This window comes from Phyllobates terribilis, unplaced genomic scaffold (assembly GCF_046119375.1).
Source record: "Phyllobates terribilis strain yellow unplaced genomic scaffold, ASM4611937v1 Scaffold_11__3_contigs__length_659146591, whole genome shotgun sequence".
In the NCBI taxonomy this organism is placed as follows: Eukaryota; Metazoa; Chordata; class Amphibia; order Anura; family Dendrobatidae; genus Phyllobates; species Phyllobates terribilis.
In genome coordinates this window covers 583,571,297-583,593,658 of record NW_027362771.1, presented here as the reverse complement: position 1 = coordinate 583,593,658, position 22,362 = coordinate 583,571,297, and the positions used below count along the sequence as shown (strand labels likewise).

The 22,362-nt window shown below is 43.2% G+C and overlaps 1 protein-coding gene across 4 annotated transcripts in view; it reads right to left on the bottom strand.

The window, feature by feature from the left end:
• Positions 1–18,283, bottom strand: part of RGL3 (ral guanine nucleotide dissociation stimulator like 3) — a 51,150-nt gene extending 32,867 nt beyond the window's left edge. Inside the window, exons 1-4 of one of the 4 annotated variants that reach the window (XM_073654276.1) lie at positions 18,166–18,262; positions 17,988–18,017; positions 12,932–13,057; positions 4,052–4,150 (exon numbers count right to left, since the gene is read on the bottom strand). In XM_073654276.1, the coding sequence (XP_073510377.1) occupies positions 4,052–4,150; positions 12,932–13,048 (216 nt within the window). In that variant the 5' untranslated portion in view covers positions 13,049–13,057; positions 17,988–18,017; positions 18,166–18,262. Of the gene's footprint in view, positions 1–4,051; positions 4,151–6,728; positions 7,699–12,931; positions 13,058–17,987 lie in introns of those variants that run through there. The other 3 variants (XM_073654278.1, XM_073654275.1, XM_073654279.1) reach the window with 3 other exon arrangements.
• Between the last annotated feature and the right edge of the window lie 4,079 nt (positions 18,284–22,362).

The following is a 22,362-nucleotide window of genomic DNA, read 5'->3' as shown; positions in this document are numbered from 1 at the left end:
GAAGACTCAAGCTAACAGCACCATGGCACGATACACAATGTATGGAGGGGCAAAAGCAACAGATGTGTGTGCAAACCCGACGCGCGTTTTGTGTGGACTTACTTGGGGGAGTTGTCATATTTTGTGTGGGGGATACTATTTAAAATGGCCCTGCACGCAAAATATGACGACCACTAGAGGAAGCCCGTGCGAAACGTGTGTCGGGGTTGCACACGTGGTATTTGTACATGGAGCAAAGGGTAAGCAACATTTCTCTGACCATACATTGTTTCTGTGAATTGTATACTAACTCAGTACTATATTACTTATTCTGGTCCTTTTTCTACAAACTATGGGATTAAAATTCACATGGATTTATTTTTCGCTCATCTGCTGCTTTTGCCCCTCCATACATTGTGTATCATACCTTGGTGTTGTTAGCTTGAGTCTTCAGTTCACCTTTGATTCGGATGTTAGCAATTCATGTTTATTGTTGTATCCTTCGCTTCTCTAAAAAATTTGTACTTTTGGTGGATACATGACTCTTTGTTCTTGTAGGATATATATTTGTTATTTGGAGTCCCTACCCCTTATATATTGGAGTTACATTGTATGGTCTATGTCTCTAGGACTTTTCATTTTATAGGTTTTCTTGACCCTTTCAGTCCAGATGATATTTATTGTAAATTAAGAAGAGAAACAGAGGTCTTTAAACTTGACATAGTGATTCTTGTTCATGCCCCTGACCAGAACTGGTGGGCTTGCCGACATGTCCTCCATTTATACAGTAGAAACTCTCCTATTAGTGTCCTATGATACTTATGATACTGGTTTTCTTACCAGTAAATCACTCGAATATATATATTTTTTACATGTCACAGTCTGTATTAAAAATAATAATAAAAAATAAATCTTGCAATTTTCACTTTGACCACTGGGGCATTTTTAAACTGTAAACTCTCTATTGTTTCAGGAAATAACACATGTACATTAGCCACAATGGTCGGATCCAGTCCCTATCTTTTGAATTGAAGTGTCAAATAAGCATGTGAGCAGGTCATTGTGAAGGGAGGAGGGTCAGCTGTGCCTATTGTGATTGGTGGATCATGTGTTATCAGCGGTGTATAGAGGTGATATCAGAACATTGTAATCCTGTCTCTGATGATAAGGAGACTGCAGAAAACTCTTCCTGAAAGAACAGGAAATATGACTCCAAAAAAGCCCAGGTGGTCATAGTGAAAAATTGCATAATTACTAGTTTGTTTGTTTTTTAATTAAAGAACATAATATAAGGAAAAAAAACATTGACACAATTATTTTTGAAATACCATAAATGTAACACAAAAACCTGATTTAAACAATAGGTAATTTTCTGATTAGACACTCCCTTTAAGGTGGCTGTACAGGACTAAGTAATAGCACCACACCTGTCCATGGGTAATTTTTGATACCTCAATTCATTGAAGCTTTACTACACCCATAGTATGGAAAAGTGGGGAAATTTGCAGGAAGAAAGCAGCTGTGTTTTTATAACCTTAATATGCCTTTATATTAAAGAGAACATTTCAGTGGATTTTTTTAATTTAACATGAGTACCTCCTCCAATTGCTGCTGCTCCACTGACTTTGGAACAGTTTTTCTTTTCTTTCTGTGCCCCTCCATTCCAAAGACATGCCCCCGGTAAGAAAAAAAGCAAGTTTTCCCATCAACCGACTGGGCGTGTACTACAGAATATCTGGCCAATCAAAACACAGCCACGCCCACAGAGAAGTTCCGTGGTCACGCCCAGTTAGTTGAAGGGAAAATTTGCTTCTTTATTACCAGGGGGCCATAAATTTGGAAAGGAGGGGCACAGAAGAAAACGAAAAACTGTTCCAGAATCAGTGGAGCACTACCAATTGGAGGAGGTGCACAATTTACATTAAAGAATCCAGTGAAAAGTCCTCCTTTAATCACTACGTTGGCAGCTTTCTTCCTTGCACTCTTTCGATATAGACAGCCCCTTACTGATGTGATATTTGTCCTTCTCCACATATACTAAAGTGCTGAGCATATAAAGTTACGCCCGTGAGATGTCTCACTACTTTTCACAGCAAGTAGTCCATTAGACACCAATAGAGGGAATCTGCAGCTTCAGCTCCCTCCTCCCTCTCTCTTCATATTTTACAGTGTTACTTCATATTTTTCCCAGTTAATCGTAAGAACTACCGATTTTAGTAAAAATAGTGACAGGTACGCTTTAAGAAAATGAAAGCAGGTGACATGTGTTGGAACAGTAAGGAAGGATTAAGGCTGGAGGTATGAGGAACCTCAGAGACGGTGGATGGGAGAACAGATAACAGTCAGGAGAGACCAGTTAAAGGAGCCCTGAAGGCAGGGGTGTCAGTCTTCCTTCTTGTATTTCATTGACCCTTGGTCAAGGTGGGATGTAAACTATTCACATAGAGCACAATTCCTTTAATCTGGCACTCAGTAATCCAGAAAGTGTGATTATTTTTTTCTGCAGAATATATGGGAATTCTATTAGGTTCCATTGATGATATTTTACTTTATGGGTCTATACAAGTTTAATTTTGGATGCAGAGCTCTATTTCACTAGCCGAATATTACCAGTAATTGCCAGCAGATAGAACGCCTGGGTCATGTATGAGTCAGACGACTCGCCCAAATCTGGCACATTTGGCTTCCATGTCAGGCCAAATGGCAGGATCTCCAGCAGAAGCCATATGTTACCGGCTACAGAGATAATAATCTGAGGCGCTGAGGACAGATGCGATGACAGGATTATAAAGGGGCAGAGGGCGGCATCACACCTGGGGGGCTTACATCATACTACATCCTATTTGTGTTGTTTAGATTTATAGGGGAAACAGTCAGCAGGATAAAAAGTGGACAGGCAGGGTATATATATAAGGCAATATATAAGGTAAATGGATACAGACAGGCTATTTATGAAATCTAGACATTTATTATAAAGGGGTACAGGATGGGTTTACACAAAATAAATAGGGCACGGACAGGACGTGATATTATTATAAAGGGGTATAAGATGGCTATACCAGAAATATATAATGCATGGTCAGGAAATGATATTATCATAAAGGGGTACACGATGGCTTTACAAGAAATATAAAGGGGCACGGACAAGTCATGACATAAAGGGGTACAGGATGGATATACAAGAAATATAAAGGGGCACGGACAGGACATTATATTATTATATAGAGGTATAAGATGGCTATACAAGAAATATAAAGGGGCACGGACTGGACATTATATTATTATATAGAGGTATAAGATGGCTATACAAGAAATATAAAGGGGCACGGACAGGACATTATATTATTATATAGGGGTATAAGATGGCTATACAAGAAATATAAAAGGGCACGGACTGGACATTATATTACTATAAATGGGTATAAGATGGGTATATAAGAAATGTATAAGGCATGGTCAGGACATGATATTATTATAAAGGGGTACACGATGGACATACAAAAAATATAAAGGGGCATGGACAAGTCATGATATTATAAAAGGGTACAGGATGGGTATACAAGAAATATATAAGGACTCCGACAGGACATGATAATATTATAAAGGGGTACAGGATGGGTATTCATCAAATATAAAGGGGCATAGTCAGATTTTGATATTATTATAAGGGGGTACAGGTACATGAAGTGTTGTACCCAAGATACACATGAAATAAAATGGGTTACAGGTATATATCCACAGGATAGGTAATAAATGTGTGATCGCTCGGGGTCCAACCTCTGGGACCCTCACTGATTGTGAAAGTGTATGGAGCGGTAGTGAGCATGTGCGACCACTGCTACATTCACTTTCTATAGGAGTTGTTGCACATGGTCACTACCGCCCCATTCACACAAGGGCCTTTAGGCCCAGGAATGGTGGTGGTCTCAGCAGCAGGACAACCATTGATCATACATGTATCTATCATCTATCCTGTGGACATGCGATGTATATTTTTTATGGGACAGGATAAACAATAGAGTTTTAGTATTGAGAGTCAGATCAGGTGCACGCTTCACCCCATACTTATTACCAGGAGGTCTCCGCAGGGTCTCTCCGTCCTGACTCTCCTCAGGGTCACTCCGTAGATCGCTCCGTCTTCCACCTCTTCCCCCCATTCCTGCAGAGGATTCTGAGAATAAGAGAGGAGAACAGGTTCAGGGTGAATATCCGCCCCGAGGGCCTTGTATCCATAGTAGGAGTCCTCCCTCCTCCAGTTTTTGTAAAAGTCTCACCTGGTCATGAAGCGGTTAATTCTCATCTTTCCAAATCTAAAGTCACTTGTCCGGTTTGGTCAGGTCCCCTCCACCACTCCTCCTCCTTCTCCTCTATCTCTAGGCCTCCCTATTAACTCACCAGGCCCAGATTCATAAACCAAATTATACATGAGAGAAGATCGTGTATTTCTGTGCTCAACGAAGAAGTCTTTGCCTGTTCCACCCTTCATACCCCAAATTCAACCTCTTCACTAGTATGGTGGCCCCGAGTCCTCCGGTTCCTGATGCTGTATGGAGCGTTGGTCCATCATACATGCCACACACAAGTCTATGGGCCTTACAGTGCTCCTCCTTACCCTGGAGGCTGTGAGGAGTCATGGGGGTCTAAGGACCTCCAAATCAGTGATCAACCATGGCAGCCGGGGATCTGCTGAAGGCCCACATCACTGACATCTGGGTCCTCCTGTGAAACTCCGTTATAGACTGAGCTACATAGGAGACAATGATTTACACTATATGCGGTACTTTAAGGGACTAAAAAAATAATAGCGAAAAATAAAAAGTTTTTAAAAATATAAAAAATATATATACAATTTCAAATCACTTTCCTTTTCCCCCATTAAAAATAAAAAACATTTTTAAAAAGTAAACATATTCAAGTGTCGCCACATCCATAAAATTCCAATTTATCAAAATATAAAATTAATTATCCTAAGCGGTAAACATCGTAAAGAGAAAAAAAAAATCAAAACACCAGAAATGTTTTTTTATTTTTTGGTTACTACTCCTCCCTAAAAAATGCAATAAAGGCAGATCAAAATATCGTATATAGCCAAAAATGGTGTCAATAAAACTGTCAGTTCGTCACGCAAAACGAAAACTAGCCCTCACCCAGCTTAATCAATGGAAAAACAAAAATATTACGGATCTTGGAAAATGGTGATATAAACCCCCCAATTTTTTTTTTTTACAAATTTCTGACTTTTATCCTCAACTTAAATAAAAAAAATCTAAACATAAATACAATAAGAAGCGATCAAAATGTTGTATCTACCCCAAAATGGTATCAATAAAAACCCTCATACAGCTATGCCAGCAGAAAAATATAAAAAAAAGTTATAAAAGAAAAAAATGAAGCACAAAAATGAAAATTTGGCTGGTTGTTAAGGGGTTAAGAAGACTCGTCCATCACTGTATATTGTCATCTATAGCACAATGCAAGCTGCCTTCATTATTACAGGGGGCGGGTAATCTCCCTTTCAGGAAACTTATTTTTCTATTATTTATGTGTATCATTGTAATTCCCCATGTCTCCTGCGGAGGTGCTGCAGGGAATCTGAGCACTTACTACCAGCTTCCCTCACAGCTGATCTTTTAGAATTTCTTCAGCAGGACAAGCTGTGATCATCATATTATTAAGGAACCTTTTGTAACAAAAATGGACTCTGGTAAGCTGAAAATTCATCTGCGAATGAGGTCTCGTACCTCGGTGATTTTTCATATGTCCAAATTGATGAAACTTCATGAAAGTAGCATATCAGTCATGGATTGGGTACTGATCAAAAATAGTAATAACTGTGGCCAGATGATCAGATCCAGACCCTCAAATATCTGATATTGGTGGTCAACCCTAAGAATAGGACATCAATACTAGAGAAATGAAATACCCCTTTAAAGCAAGTTTACATCGCTGAGCCCAACTTTATAGACAGATACAATCTCGATAAATTACCGTAAGTAGATTACATTACTTTTCTTGTCCATATCGTGAGCCTGTATTATACTCAGGAGCTGCGCTCACAATTCTGCTGGTTGTTATTGGGGACAGTTACCAAGGTTGTTGCCAGATATTAGACACCCCTAAGTAGCACTCTTAAATAACAGGTACAGTATAGTGCCGAACTAGAAGGAATGAGAGATTTCAGCTCTGAATGGAAGATTTCAGCTCTGAAGCCTGCAGAATTATGGACTACAACACAAGCTGTAAATCATGAACGGTACACCGTAGAGCCCCCAGAAGTAACGTTCTGCCACGTAAGAAGACTTTAGTATCCTAAATGGTACTTGTTGCCTGTCACAGTTTTTATATTGGGGTCTAGTATCTATCTCATGGTCATGGAAGAATCATTAATAAGCCCAGAATGGAACATTTTTGAAAAATTAACACTTTACTCATGTCTCTGCTCCTATGTAAAATGCACTTGTCTTATGACAGGTGCACTTTGAGGAACATCCTCCTTTCCTTAAAAATTTCCTCACGCAGACCCGTTAGGAATCCAGTAGATCCAAGCACTTGGGGGCTTGGACCCTGGATCCATGAAGACTAAGGTAGATAGTAGATGAGACTTCTACTTCATCAGTGATACCGGTGAAGGGTTGGACCCTGAGTGATGGACCATCCAGAGGTTACACCATCATTCTTTCCTCCAGGGTCTAAACTATCTCTGAGGTCCACTGACTATTCATACACAATTCCCAAGGGATCAAACATACCATAGTGATCTCTTTTCCCATGGCACGGGAGGGCTTCGTCTCGCGGGGTTCCTCTTCGTCCGACATTTGGGATCTCAATGTCTCCTTTCGGACACCATGTCACAACGAAAGGATCAACGTATAGGAGGAATATAGGATCACCTGCCCCGGCGAAGCCATCCTGATAGCTCAGGAAAGAGATGGAGGCAGAAGGGTGAAGTTAAAAGCGAGACCACTATAATTGTATTCCACAACTTATTCCCATGGGAATTTTTGGAAAAATCCCACACAACGTTATATTTCCTCGTAGACTGTTCTCGAGATGCCACCACCCATAAATCTGGATCACTCCAAGATGAACATATCCATCCCTCGGATATCCATATCTCCAAGCTGTCTATATCCCACGACTTCCGACACTAACTTGTTCCTCCATGTGTCACTTGATTACTATCTTCTCTTTCTCGTTGACTTTTCCTTGTCTTGTTTGTCCTTTCTTGTTTCTTCTAAATTCTTTGTATCCTTCTTCTCTGTCATCCAGATAGCCCCAACCTTGGCAATGTCTCCAGCAGAAACTTTTCTCCAGGACTTTTCTCCTTTTCTCCTGCCTGCTGTCCTTGGAGTCCCCTGTCTCCTTCCTTGGCTGTGGTCAGCCTTGTGTGTTGTGGAAAGTTTCTTTCTTTTGAAATCCTCAGACTGATATCATCAAGAGATTAAATCCCTGCCCTCCAGAGAAAGAGGGAAGGGAGGAGAGTGGGGAGGAGAGACCTGGGAAGTTGGGAGGAGGGAGGAGAGGAGAACATAGGGGTAGGAGATAAGGGACAGAGGAAAAGAGAGATCAGAGACAATGCTGAGGGTTCCTGAGAGTGGAGCAAGATTTGGACAGGAGGACATAGGCGAGGAGGGTATAGGAGAGGACACAAGGAGAGAGGAGAGTATAGGAGAGGACACAAGGAGAGAGGAGGGTATAGGAGAGGACACAGGAGACTTGTGCAAGAAGGAGAAAAGGAGGACGGTGCTGCTCCAATATCTCAAAGTTCACTACAAGGTTACAGACTTCTTGAGAAATAGTTAACTCAGTCAGCTAAGAAGACTTAATGGGGGGAAGGCGGTATGAAGACGCTCATAATACCCTATTGTGTGTGCATATTATATACTACTCCGGCGTCCAATAGTCTATCATAGACGCTAATATAAAAACATTTACTTATATATATACTAATATAAATGCAGCGAAAATTCCTTTAATTCAGAAAGTCTGCATTATGAGTTTGTAGAAATGTTAACTCCTTTAATTCAGCATCCAACAGTCCAGAGGGTCTGCATATTATATTCCACATATATACAGTAACAAAAAAAAGAAATTCCTTTATTCTGGCATCCAATAGTCCAGAAAGTCCAGGTCTTATATTTGTGAGTATAGAAGTTCCAAATATGTATATACAGATAGATATAAATATAGTAAAATTATTTTAATCCGGTATCCAATAGTCCAGAAAGTCAAGTGTTCATATTATATAAATGTAATATAAAATGTTGGAGGCGTCTGAAGGATTTTGGAGCATTTGTGGGGTCAGACCCTGATGTTGAGGGGAGGCCGGGCTTACAGTCTCCATTTTAGGTGTTGGATGGGGCTGAGGTCCGGGCTCTGTGCGGCCGCTCATGCTCTGCCCCCTCCATGTCTGTATGGAGCTTGTGCACTGGGCGCAGTCATGGGGAACAGAAAAGGGTCTTCATCAAACTGTTCCCAGAAAGCTGGAGGCTACAATTGACCACAATGTCTTTTGCTAAAGCATTAAAATTTCACTATACGGGATCTAAGATGTCGAGGCTGCCCCCTGATAACAGCCCATAGCATTATCCTCCTCTACCATCTACAGCGGGCACAATGCAGTCAGGTGGTAACGTCCTCCTGGAATCACCAAACCCAGACTCCTCCATCAGACAGAGACGTGTGATCCATCACTGCACAGAACACGTCTCCTCCAGAGTCCAGTGGTGGCGGCTTTACACCACTCCATCTGACGCTCGGGATTGTGCTTGGTGATGTACGGCGGCATGTAGCTGCTCGGCCATGAAGCTCCCGGTGGGGGCGCAGTGTTTGTGCTGATATTATACCAGAGGAGGCCTGGACTCTGCAGTTATGGAGTCAGCAGAGCGTTGGTGACTTTTCTGCCCTCTGCTCCTCAGCACTCGGCCCCCCGCTCTGTAATGATACGGGGTCTTCCCGGTGGCAACTATTACAGGACCGTGCTGGTGTCAGTGAGCTCTGCACCACCAGCTGTTCTGTCATATGTTATAAAGGCAGACGGCATGGTGGGGGGCCGGAGGTTATATAACAGGGGCGAGGGGCCAGATGTTATACACTGGGGGTGAGGGGCCAGATGTTATACACTGGGGACAAGGGGCGGATGTTATACACTGGGGGCGAGGCACCGGATGTTATACACTGGGGACAAGGGGAGGATGTTATACACTGGGGGCGAGGCACCCGATGTTATACACTGGGGACAAGGGGAGGATGTTATACACTGGGGGCGAGGCACCGGTTGTTATACACTGGGGGAAAGGGGCTGGAGATTATACACTGGGGGCGAGGGGCCGGATGTTATACACTGGGGGCGAGGCGCCGGACGTTATACACTGGGGGCGAGGGGCCAGATGTTATACTCTGGTGGCGAGGGGCCAGAGATTATACACTGGGGGCGAGGGGCCGGATGTTATACACTCAGGGCGAGGCGCCAGATGTTATACACTGGGGGCAAGGGGCCAGATGTTATACACCAGGAGCGAGGGGCCGGATGTTATACACCGGGGGATGAGGAGCCAGATGTTATACACTGAGGGCAAGGGGCCGGATGTTATACACCGGGGGATGAGGAGCCAGAGGTTATACACTCGGCCTCCTGCTCTGTAATGATACGGGGTCTCCCCGGTAGCAACTATTACAGGACCGTGCTGGTGTCAGTGAGCTCTGCACCACCAGCTGTTCTGTCACATGTTATAAAGGCAGACGGCATGGTGGGGGGTTGGAGGTTATGCACCGGGGGCGAGGGGCCGGATGTTATACACTGGGGGCGAGGCGCCGGATGTTATACACTGGGGGCGAGGGGCCAGAGGTTATACACTGGGGGCAAGGGGCCAGATGTTATACACCGGGGGATGAGGAGCCAGATGTTATACACTGGGGGCGAGGGGCCGGATGTTATACACCGGGGGACGAGGGGCCAGATGTTATACACTGGGGGCGAGGGGCCGGATGTTATACACTGGGGGCGAGGCGCCGGATGTTATACACTGGGGGCGAGGGGCCAGAGGTTATACACTGGGGGCAAGGGGCCAGATGTTATACACTGGGGACGAGGTGCCGGATGTTATACACTGGGGGCGAGGGGCCGGAGATTATACACTGGGGACGAGGTGCCGGATGTTATACACTGGGGGCGAGGGGCCGGAGATTATACACTGGGGGCGAGGGGCCAGATGTTATACACTGGGGGCGAGGCGCCGGATGTTATACACTGGGGACGAGGGGCCGGATGTTATACACTGGGGGCGAGGGGCCGGATGGTGTACACTGGGGGCGAGGCGCCGGATGTTATACACTGGGGACGAGGGGCCGGATGGTATACACTGGGGACGAGGTGCCGGATGTTATACACTGGGGGCGAGGGGCCGGAGATTATACACTGGGGGCGAGGGGTGGATGTTAATACACTGGGGGCGAGGGGCCGGAGATTATACACTGGGGGTGAGGGGCCGGAGATTATAAACTGGGGGCGAGGGGTGGATGTTAATACACTGGGGGCAAGGGGCCGGAGATTATACACTGGGGGCGAGGGGCCGGAGATTATAAACTGGGGGCGAGGAGCCGGATGTTATACATCAGGGGGCGAGGGGTTGGATGTTATACACCGGGGGCGCGGGGCCGATTGTTATCGGGTCAATGGGACAGAATGAGAACCCAGGAATCAATCATCAAGATGTGTGTCCCAATATGTTTTTTCTAAATTGTGTATATATATATTTAGTATCCAGCAGTTCAGAAAATGTGCATATTATATAGGTTAGAAATTCCTCATATTAATATACCGTAAAATTATTTTAATCCAATGTCCAATAGTCCATAAATTCTGATAACCCAGAACAGAACTGTGAACAGAATGTTTCTGTGAGGGGTCATCTCACCATGAAAACCAGTTTTGAAAAAGGACCTGGCTCAGTAATCAGTTGATTGCTGCAGATCTGGGATCACAGTTGTACCCGGCCATACCTTACCCTGCAGCGGCCACTACAGGGCAAATGTAGTATTACATTGCGTCCATTCAAATCAACCTCTGACCATCTATTACAAGGACAGGGTCCGGCAGAGCGAATGCTGTGCAGTCCTATAAGGCGGTTCTCACCTGTCATATGCCCTAATAGTTCATATAGATGGGCTGCCATGGGGACAACCCCTGAAAATGTTTTCACAGTGTTCCAAATCCCTCTCAGTCAATCAAAACCACCAAGAGCACTAAAAGGGCACTAACTGAAGCACGTGCAATCTCTAGTTCCCTCAGTCGGAGGATCAGGGAATTAATTAATGTAGGTACCTATGGACCACCACCACCAAAGCCAACCTCATCTCACTCCCCTTAAAGAGGACATCCCACCTCGTCATGCAGGCCGATGATTGATGACGCCTCAATTCTGCCTTATTTTATATATACACATAAAGCTCATTGTAGTTGTTGCCAAAACATAAAAATTCAAAGCAAAACCAAAGTCACTCTGTGATCAGTAAATGTTCTGTACAGATCACAGGGTAAGAAGAGCTTCAGGGACGACTCCAGGTTCAGGATATTTTCTCTCAACTTTTGTTTTATGTTTGAGTCCCATCAGAGACTTGATATATGAAGAAGATGAAAATTGAATTAATTAATAAAAGTCTGCAGCTCACTGTTAGGGTTTCTGCCTCCCGTAGACAAGGTTTTACGTTTGAGTCCCATCAGAGACCTGATATATGAATAAGCTGAAGATTATTTAAATTAATTAAAATTCATGGCTCACTGTTAGGGTTTCTGCCTCCTGTAGACAAGGTTTTACGTTTGAGTCCCATCAGAGACCTGATATATGAATAAGCTGAAGATTATTTAAATTAATTAAAATTCATGGCTCACTGTTAGGGTTTCTGCCTCCCGTAGACAAGGTTTTACGTTAGAGTCCCATCAGAGACCTGATATATGAATAAGCTGAAGATTATTTAAATTAATTAAAATTCATGGCTCACTGTTAGGGTTTCTGCCTCCTGTAGACAAGGTTTTACGTTTGAGTCCCATCAGAGACCTGATATACGGAGAAGCTGAAAATTAACTTAATGAAAGTTTGTGGCTCACTGTTAGTGTTTCTGCCTCCTGTAGTCAAGGTTCTAGACTTGATTCCCAGCAGAGACCTGATGTACGAAGAAGTTGACAATTTAATTAATAAAAGTCTGTGGCTCACTGTTAGCATTTCTACCTCCTATAGACAAGGTTCTGGGTTTGGGGTAGGGTTACTGGTGAGTACAGAATTATACATAGTATATATGCTTCTAATAGGAGCGTTCAAACTTCTCTAATGAAAGTCCTCTTGGGGGCACTAAGAACCCCCTCTGTCAGTCAGGGTAAAGAACTTTTTCTTCAGAAACCAGTAGCCCATTGTTTTACTTTGCCCATATCTAGAGTAAATATTTGGGAAAGTGCCACCATGATTCCTAGGTCGGAAGAACCATGCATGACCAATGGTTTGATTGTTTTCAACACATCAAATAATCTGCAGTTACTTCACTCTTTTCTCAGAGAAGGGAAAGACCGAGTGACAGCTGAGCTTGTGGCTTCCCAGTACAAAATGCAGTTTTAGAGAAAGACTTGTTTTACTGTAAACAGTAAGGACCAAGACTTGGACACCGAGCTACGTCTGAAAATGTGTCTTGTAGATCACAGGTGTCACAAGGATCTGACCACCTTCAGAATGGGCCAACATTACTACCCTTCATATACTTGTAAACCCATTAAAAAGCCATTTGAACCCACCTAATGGTTGTGATACGCTGCCACAACTTTCCGTAACATCATGGACTGGTTGGCACAATCAGATGTTTGCCATGTTAGGGTTGCATGTAGGGAAGGATAATATATAGACGCTGCCAATAATGTGACTTTGGGAGGTATACAAAGTACATTACAGAGAAACTCGAGACTCACCTTGTATCTGGAAGCTTCATCATCACTGGCGAGGCAGCGATATGCTTGTAAGACGATCCCCCAACTCATGTCAAGGTCCAGAGACAGACAGCTGCGTGAGCCGGGATCACCAAACATTTTGATCTTCTAGAAAAGAGAGAATTTCAGACTTACGAGGCCGCAGTGCACATAACTTATGATGGGGCAAGGAAAGTTACTTGGGTGTCCTTTGATGGGAGCTTGTGCCCCAAACCTTGGTAATGGTTGTCTTAAAACTCACCATTTTACAAAGCATGGAACGTCAAGGTGCCTTTGGGTCTACTTATAACATGGTGGACTTTAATCTTCAGTCTGTGAGGTCCTTCTAGATTTGCACAAGGATCGACTTATTTTTTATCATCCTTCTTTCATGTCCATAATAAAGGGGTACCATTAATGCTGGAGCATCTCATTCCTAGATTCTATGGATACATTATCAAACGTCTGGCACATGTTTACCCTCTAGAACAGTGTTCCTCAACTTCAGTCCTCAAGGCCCACCAACAGGTCATGTTTTCAGGATTTCCTTAGTATTACACAGGTGATGGAATTATTGTCCGTGCAGGTGATGTAATTATCACCTGTGCAATACTAAGGAAAACCTGAAAACATGACCTGTTGGAGGACCTTGAGGACTGGAATTGGGGAACACTGCTCTAGAAAGTGATCAGCCTGATGACTGGTGCTGTATACGGTGCCTAATTCCTGATGTCTGGCATTTACATAATTGCATCCTAAAAGGGGTTGTACCACGAACAAAATAAATTTTAAGTAATAGATCTTTAAATAATAATAATTTCCACAATTGAATGTGTTAAAAAATGTTCCTGTGCTGAGATAATCTTATAAATGTGCCCCTGCTGTGTACTGTGTAATGGCTGTGTCCGATCATGCAGAGCTGTTCATACTCGGCACATACCAGATCCTAGCCAAAGGGGGAGGCATAAGTCACTTACGGTAAGTGAGTATATAGACAAGACAGCAGTGGTTCGCAGCTGCTGCTTTCTGAGTTTACACATTTCCCCGCCTGTTTTATCACAGGAGTGTTTCTGACACATCACCAGTACTGTGAGCTCATCATATATCACGTCAGTAACATATAAGATCAGCGTCTGCCAGAGCTCCAACATCACTGACTTGATTTATAATGAGTTCAGATGGGTGGAGACCCGGCAGAAACACTTACATCCTGTGATGAAACAGGCAGGGAAATGTGCTACCTCAGAAATCAACAGCTGCGAGCCCCTGCTGTTTTGTCTACATACTAACTCATCATAAGTGATATATGCTATTTTCTGTGGCCATTTTGTGTATACCATATTATGTATATTCAATACCATTTTGTGGCAAAAAATACTATACACATATATGGTATACTATATACAGTGCCTTGAAAAAAGTATTCATACCCAGTGAAGCCTTCCATATTTTTTCACATTACACTAAATGTATTTTCTTTGTGATTGTATGTGATATGCCAACACAAAGTAGCAAGCATTTGTGAAGTGTAAAGGAAATGATACAGGTTTTTTTAAATATTTTAAAAATATAAATCTGAAAATTGTGATGTGCATTTGTATTCAAGCCCCTGTAGCCTGATACCCCTAAATAAAATCCTGAGTGACCAATTGCCCCCAGAAGTCAAATAATTAGTAAATTGTGTCAACCTGGGTGTAATTTATTCTCAGTATAACTGCAGCTGTTCTGTGAAGACCTCAGGAGTATGGCACAACTGCAGCCCTACCAAGACATGGCCGTCCACCTAAACTGACATGCGAAGCAAGGCAAGCACTAAATAGAGAAGAAGCCAAGAGGCCCATGGTCACTGTGGAGGATCTGCAGAGATCCACAGCCCAGGTGGGAGAATCTGTCCACAGGACAACTATTTTATGTATACTCCACAAATCTGGCTTTTATGGAAGAGTGGCAAGAAGAAAAACATTTTTGAAAGCAAGCCAAAAGAAGTTCCATTTGCAGTTTGCAAAAAGCCATGTAGGGGACACAGCAAGCATGTGGAAGAAGGTACTCTGGTCAGATGAGATCAAAGGAGAACTTTTTGGGTTAAATGTAAAATATACTATACATGGCTAAAAATTAACATTGCAATCATCCTAAAATCACCATCCCCACTGTCACACATGGTGGTAGCAGCACCATATTGTGGGAAGGCTTTTCTTCAGCAGGGAAGCTGTTCAGAGTTGATGGGAAGATGGACGCAGCTAAATACAGGGCAATAACAAAGGAAAAGTTGTTAGAGGCTTAAAAAGACTTGAGACTGGAGTGTAGGTTCACCTTCCAGCACGACAATGACTCTAAACATCCTGCCAGAGCTACAATGGAGGGTTTAGATCAAAGTATATTTCTGTGTGTGAATTGGCCAGTACAGTCCAGACCGAAATCAAATTGAGAATCTGTGAAAAGTCTTGAAAATTGCTGATCACAGACGTCTCCATCCAATCTCACTGAGCGAGAGCGAGTGTGCAAAGAAGAACGGAGAAAAATTTCAGCCTCTAGATGTGCAAAGCTGATAGAGACAGACCCCAAAAGACTGCAGCGGTAATTGAACTTCGAAAACCATGTATTATTTCCTTTACTCTTCACAAATACTTGCTACTTTGTGTTGGTATATAACATAAAATCTAAATAAAATACATTTAAGTTTGTGGGTGTAACATGAAAAAATGTGGAAAATTTCACAGGGTATGAATCATTTTTCAGTGCACTCTAAATACCACATTTTATTACACTAATACACAATAATATTCTGTGTTGGGAAACTTGATGGGATATTTGGAAGTCATTTTACCGAGCTAGGACTATACAGAACAAACAAAATCATAACGTTTGCTTTCGCAGCTCTTTATATGGACGGGGCTTGTTTCTCTAACTTCCTAGACGGAAGTGTTTCCTGCCCTGTTTGAAGACGTTGTATAGCCTTCATTATAGGAATGCTTGATCCCGGGCAGTTTCATCTGCACGTCCGTCTCTGTCTATTTAGGAGACATACACTTTTAAGAATTACACCCACAGCGATCTACAATTGTGTGACAATTTAGATTTGTGATTGTTACATTTTTGTACAAACAAAATGAATTTTGCCACCATAACATAGTTTTTTTTTGTAACAATAGATATAGATTTTCTATGGCGTCCCATTGTATGCCTACAACAAAGATGTGACGACGGGCCCCTAATGGTTTTTTGTTTGATACCGCACCGCTCCCTAACTGGTGGTTGAATAGGAACTTCAAGATGGCCCAAACCTATCCATCGCACTAGTAAATGGTGACGGCTCGGAGGAAGGTAACATGTCATAAAAATCTGCATGGCGATTTTCCATGCTCATCCATCAAAATTTTGCACCAAACAAATACTTTTCAGTAGCAACAGGCACATCTGTACAAACAGGGTGTCTATGGGAGCATCTCTGGGGTGCATCTAATGTAAAAAGGTGTCTATGGGGTGCATTCAAGGTTACAAGGTGCCTATGGGGAGTATCTTAGGTTACAGGATCCATATGGAAGTATAAGATATCTATGAGATCATCTAAGTTTACAGGGTGCCTACGCGAGCACCTAAAAATAGAGGGTGCCTTTGGGAGCACTTAAGGTTACAGAGTGCTAATGGGAGCCACTAAGATTACGTGGTGTCTATGGGAGCACCTAAGGTAAAAGGATGTCTATGAGATTATCTAAGTTTCCAGGGTGCCCATGTGAACATCTAAAACTACAGGGTGCTTATGGGAGCACGTAAGGTTACAGGGTGCCTATGGAAGCAGCGAAGGTTACAAGGTGCTCATGGGAGCATTCAAGGTTACAGAGTGCCTATTGGAGCAGCTACAGTTAAAGTGTCTATGGGGAATATCTCAGGTTTACAGGATGCCTTTAGGAGCACCTAAAATTACAGGATGCCTAGGGGTACACATAAGGTTACAAGATACCTACAGGAGAACCTGGGTTTCAGGATGTCTATGTGTACATCTAAGATTACAGGATGTCTATGGGTACATCTAAGATTACAGGATGTCTATGGGTACATCTAAGATTACAGGATATCTGTGGGTAGCCTCTAAGGTTACAGGGTGCCTATGGGGAGCCTCTAAGGTTACAGGGTGCCTATGGGGAGCATCTAAGGTTACAGGGTGCCTATGGGGAGCCTCTAAGGTTACAGGGTGCCTATGGGGAGCCTCTAAGGTTACAGGATGTCTATTGGAGTATCTAAGGTTGCAGGGGGCCTATGGGAACATCTAAGGTTACAGGGTGCCTATGGGGTGCATCTAAAGTTGCAGGGTGCCTATAGCGAGCATCTAAGGTTACGGAGTGCCTATTGGTGCACCGAAGGTAACAGGATGCCTATGTGAGCACCTAAAAATACAGGGTGCCCTTCAAAGCCCTTAATGTTACAGGATGCCTATGGGAGCATCTAAAGTTACATGGTAGGGAGCACATAAGGTTACAGGGTGCATATGGGAAACCCTAAGGTTACAGGATGTCTCTCGAAACATCTAAGATTACAGGGTGGATATCGGGAGACTCTAAGGTTACAGGGTGCCTAAGGGAACATCTACGTTTACAGGGTGCCTATGGGAACATCTAAGGTTACAGGGTGCCTATAGGAACATCTAAGGTTACAGGGTGCCTATGGGGAGCCTCTAAGTTTACACGGGGGCTATGGGAACATCTAAGGTTACAGGGTGCCTATGGGGAGCCTCTAAGTTTACACGGGGGCTATGGGAACATCTAAGGTTACAGGGTGCCTATTGGAACATCTAAGGTTACAGGGTGCCTATGGGGAGCCTCTAAGTTTACAGGGTGCCTATGGGAACGTCTAAGGTTTCAGGGTGCCTATAGCTAGCATTGAAAATTACATATCTGTACAGGGTATAAATACAGACATCAACAGACACACAAGTTTCTGTACCTTACAAAACACAATAATGCATATCCTATATAACCCTATATATAATACAATTAATTTATACACAATGCCAAAAGGGACAAACTACATCCCACTGTATGCATACATACTCTTTCCTCACCTCATCGCTTCAATTCCCAAAATCACCCGCCTGAAGTAGAAAAGTTTGCAAGGAAGTTAATAAAACTCCATGACAAGGGTTGGAACAGTCGGCAAGGTGTCCCCCACTCTTACACCCCACAGAGACGCAGATGTGCAAGCCGGTGTATGGAAGGAAATATAGATGATGTCCTCGTTACCTTTGATCCCTGTTTTTTACTTGTCTGACTTTTTCTCTCTCCCTTCCTCCCTCTATCCCACTAGCTGGAAGCCTTCCTCTGACATCCTGCTCCCCCCTCCTCTGAATATTGCAGACTCAGGAGAGGGTGGTGTGGTGGGGTGGAATGTCACTTCCTCTGACCCCTCTCGTGCTTTTTCCCAGACCATAAAAACAATGGCAGATTTTTGTTGTTTTCAAAAGCTCAGAGATTACAATATACTCAATTGAGATTTCATCATTCTGCAGAACCGAATAACAAAATGATAAAATGCTGAATTACATTAAAAATGTCAGCATCTAGAATACTTAATAGATCACTAAAGTAATAAGAGATTACAGGGGTAATAAGAGGATCAGGAGCCGGGTTACTGTAATAAGAGGATACAGGGGTAATAAGAGGATCAGGAGCCGAGTTACTGTAATAAGAGGATACAGAGGTAATAAGAGGATCAGGAGCCGGGTTACTGTAATAAGAGGATACAGGGGTAATAAGAGGATCAGGAGCCGGGTTACTGTAATAAGAGGATCAGGAGCTGGGTTACTGTAATAATAGGTTACAGGGTAATAAGAGGATCAGGAGCCGAGTTACTGTAATAAGAGGATACAGGGTAATAAGAGGATCAGGAGCCAGGTTACTGTAATAAGAGGATCAGGAGCTGGGTTACTGTAATAAGAGGTTACAGGGGTAATAAGAGGATCAGGAGCCGGGTTACTGTAATAAGAGGATACAGGGGTAATAAGAGGATCAGGAGCCGAGTTACTGTAATAAGAGGATACAGAGGTAATAAGAGGATCAGGAGCCGGGTTACTGTAATAAGAGGATACGGGGGTAATAAGAGGATCAGGAGCCGGGTTACTGTAATAAGAGGATCAGGAGCTGGGTTACTGTAATAAGAGGTTACAGAGGTAATAAGAGGATCAGGAGCCGGGTTACTGTAATAATAGGTTACAGGGTAATAAGAGGATCAGAAGCTAGGTTACTGTAATAATAGGTTACAGGGGTAATAAGAGGATCAGGAGCCGGGTTACTGTAATAAGAGGATACAGGGGTAATAAGAGGATCAGGAGCCGGGTTACTGTAATAAGAGGATCAGGAGCTGGGTTACTGTAATAATAGGTTACAGGGGTAATAAGAGGATCAGGAGCCGGGTTACTGTAATAAGAGGATACAGAGGTAATAAGAGGATCAGGAGCCGGGTTACTGTAATAAGAGGATACAGGGGTAATAAGAGAATCAGGAGCTGAGTTACTGTAATAAGAGGATACAGGTGTAATAAGAGGATCAGGAGCCGGGTTACTGTAATAAGAGGATACAGGGGTAATAAGAGGATCAGGAGCCGGGTTACTGTAATAAGAGGATCAGGAGCTGGGTTACTGTAATAATAGGTTACAGGGTAATAAGAGGATCAGGAGCCGAGTTACTGTAATAAGAGGATACTGGGTAATAAGAGGATCAGGAGCCAGGTTACTGTAACAAGAGGATCAGGAGCTGGGTTACTGTAATAAGAGGTTACAGGGGTAATAAGAGGATCAGGAGCCGGGTTACTGTAATAAGAGGATACAGGGGTAATAAGAGGATCAGGAGCCGAGTTACTGTAATAAGAGGATACAGAGGTAATAAGAGGATCAGGAGCCGGGTTACTGTAATAAGAGGATACAGGGGTAATAAGAGGATCAGGAGCCGGGTTACTGTAATAAGAGGATCAGGAGCTGGGTTACTGTAATAAGAGGTTACAGAGGTAATAAGAGGATCAGGAGCCGGGTTACTGTAATAATAGGTTACAGGGTAATAAGAGGATCAGAAGCTAGGTTACTGTAATAATAGGTTACAGGGGTAATAAGAGGATCAGGAGCCGGGTTACTGTAATAAGAGGATACAGGGGTAATAAGAGGATCAGGAGCCGGGTTACTGTAATAAGAGGATCAGGAGCTGGGTTACTGTAATAATAGGTTACAGGGGTAATAAGAGGATCAGGAGCCGGGTTACTGTAATAAGAGGTTATAGGGGTAATAAGAGGATCAGGAGCCGGGGTATGTAATAAGAGGTTATAGGGGTAATAAGAGGATCAGGAGCCGGGTTACTGTAATAAGAGGTTACAGGGTAATAAGAGGATCAGGAGCCAGGTTACTGTAATAATAGGTTGCAGGGTAATAAGAGGATCAGAAGCTAGGTTACTGTAATAATAGGTTACAGGGGTAATAAGAGGATCAGGAGCCGGGTTACTGTAATAAGAGGATACAGGGGTAATAAGAGGATCAGGAGCCGGGTTACTGTAATAAGAGGATCAGGAGCTGGGTTACTGTAATAAGAGGTTACAGAGGTAATAAGAGGATCAGGAGCTGGGTTACTGTAATAATAGGTTACAGGGTAATAAGAGGATCAGAAGCTAGGTTACTGTAATAATAGGTTACAGGGGTAATAAGAGGATCAGGAGCCGGGTTACTGTAATAAGAGGTTATAGGGGTAAAAAGAGGATCAGGAGCCAGGTTACTGTAATAAGAGGTTACAGGGTAATAAGAGGATCAGGAGCCAGGTTACTGTAATAATAGGTTACAGGGTAATAAGAGGATCAGAAGCTAGGTTACTGTAATAATAGGTTACAGGGGTAATAAGAGGATCAGGAGTCGGGTTACTGTAATAAGAGGTTATAGGGGTAATAAGAGGATCAGGAGCCGGGTTACTGTAATAAGAGGATCAGGAGGCGGGTTACTGTAATAAGAGGTTACAGAGGTAATAAGAGGATCAGGAGCCGGGTTACTGTAATAATAGGTTACAGGGTAATAAGAGGATCAGGAGCCAGGTTACTGTAATAATAGGTTACAGGGTAATAAGAGGATCAGGAGCCGGGTTACTGTAATAAGAGGATACAGGGGTAATAAGAGGATCAGGAGCCGGGTTACTGTAATAAGAGGATCAGGAGCTGGGTTACTGTAATAATAGGTTACAGGGGTAATAAGAGGATCAGGAGCCGGGTTACTGTAATAAGAGGATCAGGAGCTGGGTTACTGTAATAATAGGTTACAGGGGTAATAAGAGGATCAGGAGCCGGGTTACTGTAATAAGAGGATACAGATGTAATAAGAGGATCAGGAGCCGGGTTACTGTAATAAGAGGATACAGGGGTAATAAGAGAATCAGGAGCTGAGTTACTGTAATAAGAGGATACAGGTGTAATAAGAGGATCAGGAGCCGGGTTACTGTAATAAGAGGATACAGGGGTAATAAGAGGATCAGGAGCCGGGTTACTGTAATAAGAGGATCAGGAGCTGGGTTACTGTAATAATAGGTTACAGGGTAATAAGAGGATCAGGAGCCGAGTTACTGTAATAAGAGGATACAGGGTAATAAGAGGATCAGGAGCCAGGTTACTGTAACAAGAGGATCAGGAGCTGGGTTACTGTAATAAGAGGTTACAGGGGTAATAAGAGGATCAGGAGCCGGGTTACTGTAATAAGAGGATACAGGGGTAATAAGAGGATCAGGAGCCGAGTTACTGTAATAAGAGGATACAGAGGTAATAAGAGGATCAGGAGCCGGGTTACTGTAATAAGAGGATACAGGGGTAATAAGAGGATCAGGAGCCGGGTTACTGTAATAAGAGGATCAGGAGCTGGGTTACTGTAATAAGAGGTTACAGAGGTAATAAGAGGATCAGGAGCCGGGTTACTGTAATAATAGGTTACAGGGTAATAAGAGGATCAGAAGCTAGGTTACTGTAATAATAGGTTACAGGGGTAATAAGAGGATCAGGAGCCGGGTTACTGTAATAAGAGGATACAGGGGTAATAAGAGGATCAGGAGCCGGGTTACTGTAATAAGAGGATCAGGAGCTGGGTTACTGTAATAATAGGTTACAGGGGTAATAAGAGGATCAGGAGCTGGGTTACTGTAATAAGAGGTTATAGGGGTAATAAGAGGATCAGGAGCCGGGGTATGTAATAAGAGGTTATAGGGGTAATAAGAGGATCAGGAGCCGGGTTACTGTAATAAGAGGTTACAGGGTAATAAGAGGATCAGGAGCCAGGTTACTGTAATAATAGGTTGCAGGGTAATAAGAGGATCAGAAGCTAGGTTACTGTAATAATAGGTTACAGGGGTAATAAGAGGATCAGGAGCCGGGTTACTGTAATAAGAGGATACAGGGGTAATAAGAGGATCAGGAGCCGGGTTACTGTA